Below are 12,878 nucleotides of genomic sequence, written 5' to 3'. Positions count from 1 at the left end.
AATAGGGGAATATCATACTCAACATATTGAAATTGTCAAAAATGTTAATACAAATAGCTGAGTGGAAGAATAAGATGATGGTCGTCGACCTTTAGAAGTCCTCTACAGTCAATGTGCAGTAAAGACCAAACACCATATAATTTCATAGTATCTATTCCCATTCAAGGTGAGCTCTGACATCACAAGATGTTAAACCCTCATGATCACATGGCTACAGCCTCAATGTAAGGTTTGGATCTAGTCGTTAGGTTGTCTAGAAATATACTCTGATTTAATAAACATGACGTGTACAGCTGCAGCAGCATATGTTCCCCTCAGACACACGACAGATCACTCATCAAGATATAACCCTGGATCACGTGTAGAATCTATTCACTTCCGAAGGGGCTCGCGATACCGATAACGTAACTCGGTCATGATCACAGAAAATACAATCTTTGATGTAAGAACGGTCGATGAAGACGGGGGTTTTAGAGGTAGTCTCAAATTGGTAGCTTTTGTGCCTACATTTCAATCTTAGGTAGGTTATCTTATTTGCTACGGAACTGAGTCCTGCAGCCGGTAATCTCGCGGAGCAGCCTTACACTTCGGAGGGAAATCTGTTTTTTTATTATTTCCAAAACGTCTGCATTTCATGTTCACTTGCAATATAATATTTTGATCACCCTATAGGTGTTTACGTTTTCTGAAATACATACCTGAGTGTGTGTGATGATAAACCATTTTCCATATCAACTTACTCAAACAGAGAAAGTCTTAGGGTAGAGATAATGAAGGCTGGAAGTAGGACTCTCCCGGGAACAAATCCATGATTTGGAAAAGGAGGGGGAGGGGAGGGGGTTGGACCTGTGATCTTTGATGTCAACCACCATGTAAGGGGATTTGGAGACCCATATAAAAAAAAAAAATTAGGTGTAAAATTGTGCATACCGAGATATATTTAGCCTATAAATGAGTTCTACACATAAGGTTGTCGTAGTCACTATTTTTTTTGTGGGGGGGGGTTAAAAGAGGGTGGAGGATTTTTACCCCATACCCCTCCTGGAAAAGCACCTTTCTCCAGTGAAACAACAGGAAGCTAACTGTCAGACTTTCTCGAGATCCCGGGAGATGGAAAGAGTGAATGGAGTGGATGCATGCAGGGTTATCTGAGTCAAACCTACCTCCAGAGCGGGAGCACAGAGTAAGAAGTGGGTTGAGTGCGTGACGTCCGCTGCGTGGACCTGGTTGTGGTATTTCACCTCTTTGTTGTAATGCTCCTCAATATTCAACATGTACGTTACAAAGGTTTTGGGCGGAATATTAAAATTCTTCAGTAAATTTCTCTCCTGAAATAATACAAAAAAATAAAAAATAAATAAAATGCATATATAATAACTGAGATAGCATGGAGTTGACGAGTGATCAGTTGGATTGTTTTAACTATAATTCTTTGCTGACCGAGACTAATTACGGGATAAAAATAGTGGCATAGCTCAGGGGGAGGCTTCATATAATCCCACATGCCTCACACAAATGTACACTTGCTTTAGACTTGCCTAGTGAAGGCTGCCCCCCACATGTGTCACAAGTAAGTCCCCCACTACTCCCCCCCCCTGAATGACAACAAGCACATGGCATTTGCCTTTCATTTTTATATAACATCCCTGCAATGCTCCAGGTGCAAAATTTGATGAACACATCAGTATCTAGGCTAAGTAAACCAAACCCCATGTAGGTTTGAAAGGATAAAGGAGCTAATGGTTTGCACAGCCTCGATCCTTCCATCCTAACTTTATTCTCTCCCAACCCCCCCCCCCCATCTTCTGAATGTAACTTCTATAAAGCCTATAAAGAACATAAAAACCATACTCACTTCAAAAAGGGTATATGAAACACATGTCAGTGGTCTGTGGCTGGTCAACATGTCGATCCTAAATATGTCCATTCCCCATTTATCGATATTGTCTAATTCCTGTCCAAAAAAAAAACAGAAGTAATTTTAATAAGAAAGATCCATTATCAAAATAATAAAAATAAAATAATAGAAAAAGAAGCGATGCCACACATTATATAGGAGAACCATCTTCAACTGTTTTTTAAGTGGAACACAAAATCAGCCAACAGGACATGAATATATATGCAAAATTTGCTACACAAATACAAAGACATGTATTGAAAACAAAATCATTTGAAAACTGAGCCACTCCCTTTAATTTGGCATTGTTTGTAAAACAAAACTTACTGATAAGCCTCCAAGTTTCCATGCTAAATGCATAACTCGGTTAAAGTGATTGTGCTTCACTTCACGGTACTTTAATTGAAGTCAATGACTAGTTCGTTGATATAATTATTTACACATGACTGTAGCTTGATTTTGATTATGATAATGTTTAAAACTCAACATCACATTGCCATGTTACCTGTGTAATAAATTATACACATTGAAGACAGCGATGGACTAACAGTATCTTTGTCTCCTGCAAGAACTTAGCAAGATAACACAAGGTTATATGGTAAAGTTGTACATGTATATTACTCTATCAAACTTAATTAATTTTTTAATATATGCTCAATGCATTACTCTGTAAAAGACAAGTTTCTTAGGTTAGAAAACGATGCCGTGAACAGAGCAGAGATCGTCTAATTTTTTGAAAACAAGTCTGCTTGACAATTTACTTGAGAAATTTTTCTCCAAATGCTAGGTGGGTCATATTTCTTCCAAATAAACAGGCAAAGAGTCTAAATCATAGATTTTCAAAGTCTACGATGAAAAGACTGTGACAAAACTGAGGGTGAAGCATCTTTTAATGACAATATTTAGCTCATTTCCACTGGATACAAATGTGAGCCAAAGAGATAAATAATGCCAGATAGGAAAGATGGATGAGAAAGCGTGGGAAGAGTTAAAACATTTTTTGCTAGTTTATCAAGGGTAAAGTAAACCAGCTGACTTTAAAGATAAACAATTCCAAAAGTAAATGGAGCCTGTATTAACTTTAAGGGGCATATGATATCAATCTTTTTAGGGGCTGGAGAAATATTTACAAAGAGGAGTCAACATTCTCGATCCTTTGGTGCACGGAGGAGACGATAATTTTACATATTGAAGATAAATTCAGAATGTCTGTCAATAACTACTTTTTTACTTATCTAGTTCCATACCTGGGCCCCAATTCCTAATTGATCTATCCCTTCCATTTCCCCATTAATATTCCCTCCAAAAGCTGAACAATCAGAAGAGAATTTATTCTGTATGTAAACATATACAGTTACCATCTGCAGTGTGTGAGTATCCTACACACTCACCCCCCCCCCCCCCCCTCTCCCCAAAATCTATACTTTGGAAGTGTACAGAATGTGGTACATACTAACATGGTTGCCCAGAATCACAAGATTATATTCTTAACTGTACCAAAATAAATAAAAATATAAAAACATAAAAATTTAAAAACTAGGGAGGGTTAGCTCAGTGGTTAACGCCGGTGCCTTTCAATCATAAGGTCCAGAGTTCAAGGCAGTCCAAGATTTATGTATGTTGTCCAGTTACAGAGTTGTTGACAATTCATAATCATGGACGTTAAATATGAATCTAAGAGACTGACTAAGGTAAGCTTGAGGCTTTGATAAGCCAATGATGGCTTCTTCGCAAGTTCCTGCTTGCAGGAGGATGTAAAATACATGTTAGGGTCGTTATTTTATGATAGCTGAATGAGTTTTGGAGATATTTTATGATAGTTTGAACGAGTTTTGGAGACTGATCGGGTGTTTCCTGATCTTCAGTGACAGCTAGATGGAGAGCAATCAGAATGTCCACCATTTTAACTATTTCTTGTAACAATTTCCATCCCTGCTCCATACTTATTCTACTCTTTCTATGTCCCCCTTAATATTCCCTCCAAAACTGTACCCACAGAAAACAAAATAACATTCACAACACACTCAATAATACTGTATGAAAACACAGTCATTCTTTGTCTTATAAGCCTCCCACCTGTGAAACCACCTCCCCCCTCACCCCCTTCACTTATACTTTGGAAAACATATATGGTATGTTATGTGTGTACTAACATGGTTGTCTTGTCACAGAATTAAATACCACTTTTAGCTACACCAAAAGTAGCACCATGTGGAATTAATAACACATTTTTAGATCGATATTTTATGAAACTGGAATGAGTTCAATGGGGTACATTTATCAGGAATGATGATGTGCAGTGTCGTCAAGTGAGTTGCCATGGTAATTATACTGTCTTTCGAAAGCAGAAATTTGAATGCAAATGGTCACAAAATAAGTATAATTGCACATTAAGGGAAACCCATAATGAGACAACATCTGTGTTAATATCTATTGATAGAGAACAGATTTGTATCAATTATGTTTAATAAATATGAATGAATCTGATCATCACAACATGGATACATCACTAATTTTCAAACAATGCTACCCTCACATTTCCAATTTGATTTATTTGCTGTTTACAAGGGTGTGTAATTTGAGTAGTATCACTATTAACACCGTCATCAATTAAAATTATAATTAGCCTGAAAACTCAATTATAGTTCTCTACATTCAGGCTACCAGAAGATCAGAGTGAACAGATAAATTACGAGAGGAGCTAACCAGATAGCGACTTTGAAAGGAGGCCTGATGGCTGCTGAAATATAACTTACCTGTAATGATACTTAATGGATTGGATTAATGTAACTAGCATCTGACTATAATACAAACCCTGCAAGCAAGCTGATTGGTCGATCAACTGGTGTTCAAGACACATACAGGACACTGTGAGGACATACACCATAAGCACCAGCTAAACGGTAACCCACCTGTGCTAACAGTATCAACTATGACTGGTAACAGTACTACATTACAGTTGTTCACTATTAACTCATAGTGTGAAGGATGACACAATGGCACAGGGCACTTCTGATAGGCTGAACCAGGGGCATTTCAGAAGAGCCCCAAAAGACACTGAGTCTTACTCAATCTGTGTTTAATTGTGTCTGTGCATTTTCAAAGTCCAGTAAATATTTGTGTTTTCTATATATATAGTAATATTGTCTGTGAATTTCCAAAGTCTGGTAACTACATGTGTTTTCTATATATAGTAATATTGTCTGTGAATCTTCAAAGTCCAGTAACTACATGTGTTTTCTATATATAGTATTAAATATTGTCTGTGAATTTTCAAAGTCAAGTAAATATATGTGTTTTCTATATAGTTATATTGTCTGTGAATTTTCAAAGTCCTGTAACTACATGTGTTTTCTATATATAATAGCCTAATATTGTCTGTTAATTTTAACAAAGTCCAGTAACTACATGTGTTTTCTTACGTAATACTGTCTGTTAATTTTCACAAAGTCCAAGTATTTAAATATTGAACGCAAGTCAGCCCGCATCGCAGCTACAAGATATCTTCATTATAGCATGCTGGTCTAATGCGAACAATTACGATACCACTAATGCAAATGACAGATAGTCATCATCCGAGGCGAGATTAAAGTAAGAAAGGCTGTAAACTCACCGAAACATTTCCTCCGGCGATTTGGTGAATCGTGAAACGATTAAGCTCCTCTGGGTAAGCATAGCAAATTCCTTCTGGCCTATTTCTCACATTAAAGTGATAAAATTATGGACCCAACTCATTTTACATACTATATACTCACTCTTTCGAGTTCTTCCTCTGCATTGGGCAGGTCCTGAGGCAAGGGAACTCCAAACCTTGGCAGAGAATCAGGCGATAAATTACTATGCTGTTTTAACTTCTGAATGCCTTTGATCCTGCCCATGTCGTTACTACGGCGACCCTTACTGGACGACCTGCTCAGGTTGGTCGGAGAGGGGGCGAGGTCCCTGGGTGGGGGTAGGGTGGGCAATTCCACCTCCTGCTGCTTATCTGTGTATTAAAAAAAAAAGAGAGAAAATAGGAAGAGGAGTGAGCACTATGCGATGCAAACGAAAATCAGAAATTATTCGTAGAAACATGCAGAAGCAAAGAATTCCTGTGAATTAAGTGACAGTCGATAACCCTGATAATACACACACAATTAGCAAACTGCTATGAATGACTGCATAACAACAGGTGGATACATTTATAACTAATGTGGATACATGATTTATAACTAATGTGGATACATTTATAACTCATGTTTCATGCATGTTGATCCAAAGTGAGGTAAAACAACATAAACAACATGAAGGAGAAATGTTTCTGTTACTTCTGATGAGACTGCCCTAAATTGTTGAAAATTTCAAGCAATGTATAAATACCGCATGACCAACAAAGAAACCTTTTTTGAAATATTAAAAAATCCACCAAAGATGTTACTGTCCCCCAGGTTAACAGACAGGTACCTGTTAACTTGGGAAAAAGGTTTTGGTTCAAACTCTGCTGAAGACATCCCTTAGATAGATGTTCAAAAAGTCACATCAAAACATTTCTATCATACCCATGTATTGGCATTAAAACAAACCAATGTTAGCATGCAAGTACATATTAAAAAAATGTCCAATGTGGGTGAGCAATTGATTCTACCGGCAGTGAGACACAGAAGCAGACACTTAACCCCTATGTCAGCAGTTATTGGTCGATCCCGTCCGCAGTGAGTCTCTCCGCACCTGCTTCCTCTGTGTAATTGTTGCATGCTACCTCTGATACTTACAATCATATTCATCTCCTCGTCTCCATCCTACCATCCTCGTGGAATTTGCGAACACGGCGAGGGCCGCAGCAGAAGCTTGCATCTAATCAAGTTTAACTCGGTGAATTCAGAGACAGCTAGATTCTCTATGCAGCGATGGGGAGGACACCCTAAGCCTTTTAAATGTCTACAACTCCTAGCTATAGCCAGTAGATATGGATCTGTTCTTAACACCTCCAGCAAGATACAGTGTCAAGAAGTTGACAACGATGCATCTCTTTTAAGTCGTATCAGGGGGGGGAGGGGGGCGGTGAGCGTAGCGACAAATTTCTCGAAACACTCGGGAGAATGATTTAGCCTTTCCGAGAGACGGCAGCTGTCGGACGGACAGAGATAAGCTTTACAGGAAACCGCAGTGAAAAATTAGTGACATGGTAACACGGAGGAAGCAAGTATGAGGAGGTGGATGATGGCTCTTCGATAAACATTACAACTACAAACATTTTGAAAGGACACTTCCGTGTTAAAAGAAAAACACCCTTGAACTAACATAAAATCTTTGCAAATTTGTCTAAGAGAGAGACACATAGATAGATAAAGAGAGATAAAGACAAAAACCTCACATTGTCAGTATTAATTAATTTCTGGTTATTTAAAGGTGTTAATTCGGGCAAGGAATATAAGGAAGGGCAGGGCTGATTGCATGTGGCAGCTGGACTACCTTTCCTTTCAATCTTGACACTATCAAGATTTAAGTGGGACAGATGCATTTGCACAGACGTGTAGGGGTGAATGTACACTAAATCAATGTGACAGGAGTAGGAGTTGATGGTGGGTGGGGTGGGGGGAGGGGAGGGGTGAGATAAGAGAAGGGAAGAGCTTTTGCTCACCTTAACAGTAATACATTTAACCAAAGTTGTGTTTTTTATTGAGGGTGTTCTTTTGTTATCATAATCTACCTATGAGCCTGTATTTTGACTTGAAATTAATAATGCATCTTTATTCGATCCCCTTAGACTTTTATAGAAATTAGGGCCAGTTAGGCCGATTTTATAGAAATTGAGGTATAATCTGCTATAAAAATGTAGTGCCAGTCTAAAATTGGTGTTAAATTGTTTTTTTTTTTGGAAAAGGAATTAACACAAACAAATATATTCTTTCTATAATGTTGAACATCTGCATTGATGTAATCTTCATGTCGAAACTTAATTAATTTAAATAAACTGTGTGTAACTTAGTTGAATGCGGATCGAGGGATCTTCCAGCTGACACTGAGATAAAAAATTTTTAAAACAGCCAAGCCGACCATCTTTGATGTCTCCCCTGAATGAAACTTGTCCTATTCCACATGTCAAGGGTAGAATAAAAAAAAAGAAATAAGAAAAGGCATTCGAGGCAAAGACTACTCCCCTCGTGTTGCTATGTCTGTTGTTGTATGTTACCATGGGTATTGACACCTCATAATTTATAACCATATGTCACCAATTATAGATTCACTGGAAAACTGTCCTGGCAGATTTATTGGAAAGTTGGAAATTAAGTTTCAAACAAGCTATTATCGCCTGGTATACCAGCATCCCGTTACTAAATTACCTCTACGAAATAATATGTCTATGACTTGGAATTTTCAAACCACAAGACCTAGCCTAGGCAACAATCACCAACACAGAAATATCATTCATTACAGGTATAGGCTGTGAAAACAATGGCTTTCGCTCTAAACCAACGTAGCAAAATCTAAATTTACAATCTCACTTCCTTTCTTTCCGAGATCAATTCTTAAAAATCGAGGCGACGAGTTTACATTAACATCTGCCGTGTCGCTCTACTTGTGTGTTTATCATAAACCGCTGCAGCCGTGACGTGACGTGCAGGCTCCTCTGTCACGATTATTCACTCTCTGCGGAATCTACGGGGAGTTCTGCAGACTACCGTGTGTGTCTATGGTGTGACTGTTGCCATAATTAAAACAGCCAGGTTAAACAAAATTATTATCCCAAACAATGAATCATCTTCTTAGTCCAAAAACAAAACAACAACAAAAAACCCAAAGGGAAAAAAAGATTGAAACACATGAACAGACAGGATTTTGAGGTGAGCGGTCTCTTCTACGTAGTTCTGACAGTGATGCAGTTGTCTGTCTGTTAATCTCTGTCTTCATATTCCAGGTAAACAAGGAGAAACATTTCCTACTAGCTGTGCAGTGACTACTGTATTTGCAAGTTTGAAATGAAATGATTTAAAGATGATCCCAGAGTGATGCTTTCAGTAGGCCTTTGGGTTTGATGAAACATCATACTTTTCTCACAAACAAGTTTTCACAGATCTACGATAATAGTTCTTCCTTTTCTTTTTAAAGATGGAAGGGGAGGGGAAGGGGGGGGGAAGGCTGAGAAGGAAAATTGCCCCTCAAAATCAGAAAGAAGTACATTGAACTTTGTAAAGTCTTACAAATTTATCAAATTTAATGTGAAACAATGACAACAGGTGAGGAGGATACTGAAACCATAGTCATGCATTGAAAAGCTAATCAATTGTGTGAATCAGTCCCTCTCTTGTGATAATTCACAAGAGAGACACTGCAAATAAATCCTCCTGACCGACCCCCCCCCAGTTCCCCCCCCCTTATCAAAGCAGTGAGTCACGATCTTAAAAACATGTCGTTAGAGGGGGTTTGTAATGAGCTCATCATGTCCTAAACTCAGAGAACATTTGAACAAACAAACACATGCAGTTGGCCATAAATCATCCACAGCAGCTGTTTCTCAGGGAATTCAAAAACCCCCGATCTTAATCTTTTTTTGGTTAATACTGTGACAACATGTATGAGTAAGAATGTGATGATACATTTCAAGACTAATTCTGAAACCTATCTCTGCAAGGGAAACTATCCCTGTTAGGTTCAAACATGCAGTTCGGTGCATTCATTCTTCAGAGGCCGAGAGTTATTAGTATAGAGTACAGTCTCCAATTATCATTGTCTTTCAGTACTAATAATGAGCCTCACATTAACGATTGATTGCATATCAGATCACACTATCAAAATCTCATTGCCTTGCACCCCTGTAGAAACGGCCTTCCTTAGAACGTGCTGCAGCCATTCAAACCATCCAATGACACCTTTTGCCGGCAAAAAGGGCGGGTGGGGGTGGGAGGGGGAGTCTTTTCCCCTCAGAATAACACAAAATTAGACAAGAAATGCTGTGACATAACCTGTAATGCCACAAATATTTGGCTATTAAATTCTTTCTGTTTTTGTTGAAACGTAATACCGAAAGTACTAAGGGGAAGCTCAATCCAACCAAGTTTCATGCGGAGGGAGGAGGAGGGGGAGGGGGGTGGTGGAGTGGGGGAGGGGGGGAGGGGTTATAATTTAATGAATGATGCGTCTCACCAGTGAATGGGATAAAAATAATAAGAAAAAAGTTGCCAATATTGTGATTTCACAAGAAACAGACTCCTTGCTCATAATGTTTTACAATGATAATGACTATCAATGATAAGAAATGCCTGTAATGTTTGTTGAAGACACTAATAAAAATACTGTGTGGATATTTCTATCAAACAATCTGCACTCTGGGCATCATCACAATACACTATACGATAAAACCAAATTACAGATTTTGCCAGTTTCCATGTAAACGATTTTCAATTCACATTTTAACTAGATGTAATTCCTTCAGTAAAATTTGCTCAGAATTCTTTTTATCACTCAAAACTATACTTTGGATGTGCGGAAAATGTCAATTTAATAACGGAGTTCGCTACTTGGCCAGGTCGGCTCTGCTATCTAGCTACACTATCCAGACATGCATGAGATATTTTCAAGTTATTGATTAAACAAAAACAGAAAAGAAAAAAAAATTCTGCTAAAGGTGGTTGATTAATCTTTGTTTGAAGAATTTGGAGCAAATTCACAAGCAGAGTAAATAGTTTGGCAGCGGGCCATTTGCAGAATAATTCATGATCACTTTCTGCATGTGAGGTCAACTTCAAAAATGGATAAAAATGTTGATGTTTCCTTCTCTCTCTCCAGTGTGGGAGCTTTCTTGTTTATACTAGCTGGCAACATAGTTTTCATTACCCTGAGAGGTTTTATTATAGACATTGTTTACATATTGTATCTTTGTATCATACCTAAACTGCAGAAGTCACAGATTGTAAATTTATGTCTTAAAATTAACCTTTGAGAAGAACAAGAGTGGGTAAAGTTTGTAATGTAAATGTTTTTGTTATTTTTGGTAGGTTAAAAGTGCAGAAAAGTACTGCACGATACTGTAGACAATATAATGTACGGTATGAATTCAATAATACAGAGGTTTGTCTGATACTATTATAACACTTCTGATGTGTCAGTAGGAACAAAAGTCAGTGTTTTGTAGCGCTCGATATATATACATCTCCAACTCCTTGTCTTTTAATGGAAGGCTTAATTGCGATGTTTTGCACATGTCGTGGGAAGTAATGGTAGCTAGACCACTCTGATGTGAGATATATATATATATATACATGTATGTATATATGCAAAGAGATTCCCTGGAGAGGTGCATTACACAAATCCACTGACTTAGTGTTATCTTACATATTGATTACGTTTACGGAATAGAGTCATCCACACTCTAAACTTATAGCTTGAAATCAGGAGTTAATATCTCTGTGACTAGGGATACATTAAAATGTAGAAGATATAGCAGAGGTGTAGGCCTATAGATATAGGCTTAAATTAACCTCACGGTATATCTATAAGGCTCATTTTCAGGTTCTCATAGTACTGTAGATGACATCTTTCAGATGACATCTTTAATAGCCTAATTTGACACCCAGCAGAGTATTACAAGGCATTGGCTGTATAGACAGGACGACAATGTTTGTTGCATTCCATGGATAATTGTGAAATGTCACACCTATACTTATTGTTTGTGACACTCAACAACACTGTAAAGCATGTATAGACTATAGTAGTGGTACATGCTATGGAGAGAGTTTTATTTTCACATCTCTCTCTGTGGATGCATGTAGCTAGTTCCGTGTGAAAAAACACTGAGTAACAGTTCCCATGACTTAAAAGTCCAAAGCTAAATTTATATTTGGAAAAGAGCAAAGAACATTTTCATTTTTTTGGCAAGAACCAGATTCCAGCCCATGCCAGTGATCTTTGAATTATAAATAGGGTCCAATCCCACTCTATACCCAAACATTTTTTTCTAAATCACCAATTGTGTCAAATGTAGGTGTAGGTTTCTCATTGTTCATTCACTAACATTATTTTTTCTTCCAAGTTGCATTATTGTCAACAGAGACGATAAATTTCAGGACGTGACAGCTGCATAGCCTTTCATCACAGCCCATTCGTAAGACCCCCACCCCTCCCCCACCCCAGGGGTTCCCTGCCTGTGGCAACTCTCTCTGACATATTCTTTCTGGTACATCCTTTCAGATTCCATGTTTGTATTCAATTGTTTCATAAATTTATAAATCTTTGATATGTTCCGGTAAAAGAGCGCTGGAAGAAATCCAAATCATAAATTTTAAATATAAATAAAAACTGGAAAGGAAAGTTCATGTTTGACTTTCCGTCTCAGCACAGTGTCACAAAATCATATTGCTATACCTTGGTGTCACACCTAATTCAGTTAACGTGCCTTGTGCAGGCCTGTTTAATGGGTATTAACCCAATTTGCGCTAATCCAATTCTCCCAAGGTCAAATTTCATTCTTTAGAGCTGTATAGAAATTAAAACATCCAGAGAGCATTTTTTTTCTATTGGGATATTTCACAGGAGCTGTGAATGGAGGAAGGCTATAACCACACAAATGTCTTGCACATTTTGAAAAGTTCAGTTTTTCCCCTCTCCCCCCTCCCCCTGTCTATACAGGTAAAATGAAATTATTCATGCATGACATATGAAGGATATTTACTTTGTATAACATTTTGCCCAGAAATGAATGTTCAATCGAGACCATACCAGGGATTTATATCTTTAGTTGTACACAATGTTGACATGTAGATGATATTTAGAGATTGGATTTACTGGAAAATGACTTGAACAAGCATAGGGGATAAATGATAGCCAGAAAGGGAGACAGAGGGGTAGGGATAGGGTCAGCCGGTAGGATGAGGTATGTAGGTAAGTGACAGTGTCAACAAACTGTCAAAATTTTGGAAAAATTATTTTTCTTTCATATTTGAATATGACCACACGATTATGTGGATGGGAAAATGATTTTCATTTCAATATGAAAGAAAGAAAG

The 12,878-nt window shown here is 37.8% G+C and overlaps 1 protein-coding gene across 13 annotated transcripts in view; it reads right to left on the bottom strand.

Moving 5' to 3' along the window:
• The window catches only part of LOC139982901 (3',5'-cyclic-AMP phosphodiesterase 4C-like), a 282,309-nt gene that overhangs the window by 16,568 nt on the left and 252,863 nt on the right, over positions 1-12,878 (bottom strand). For all 13 annotated transcript variants that reach the window (XM_071996092.1, XM_071996081.1, XM_071996071.1 and 10 more), the window contains 3 exons: positions 5,653-5,882; positions 1,856-1,954; positions 1,164-1,328 (listed from right to left, as the gene is read on the bottom strand). In XM_071996092.1, the coding sequence (XP_071852193.1) occupies positions 1,164-1,328; positions 1,856-1,954; positions 5,653-5,882 (494 nt within the window). The remainder of the gene's footprint in view (positions 1-1,163; positions 1,329-1,855; positions 1,955-5,652; positions 5,883-12,878) is intronic.

This window comes from Apostichopus japonicus, chromosome 2, assembly GCF_037975245.1.
Source record: "Apostichopus japonicus isolate 1M-3 chromosome 2, ASM3797524v1, whole genome shotgun sequence".
Classification (NCBI taxonomy): Eukaryota; Metazoa; Echinodermata; class Holothuroidea; order Aspidochirotida; family Stichopodidae; genus Apostichopus; species Apostichopus japonicus.
This window is presented reverse-complemented; position numbering and strand designations above follow the sequence as displayed.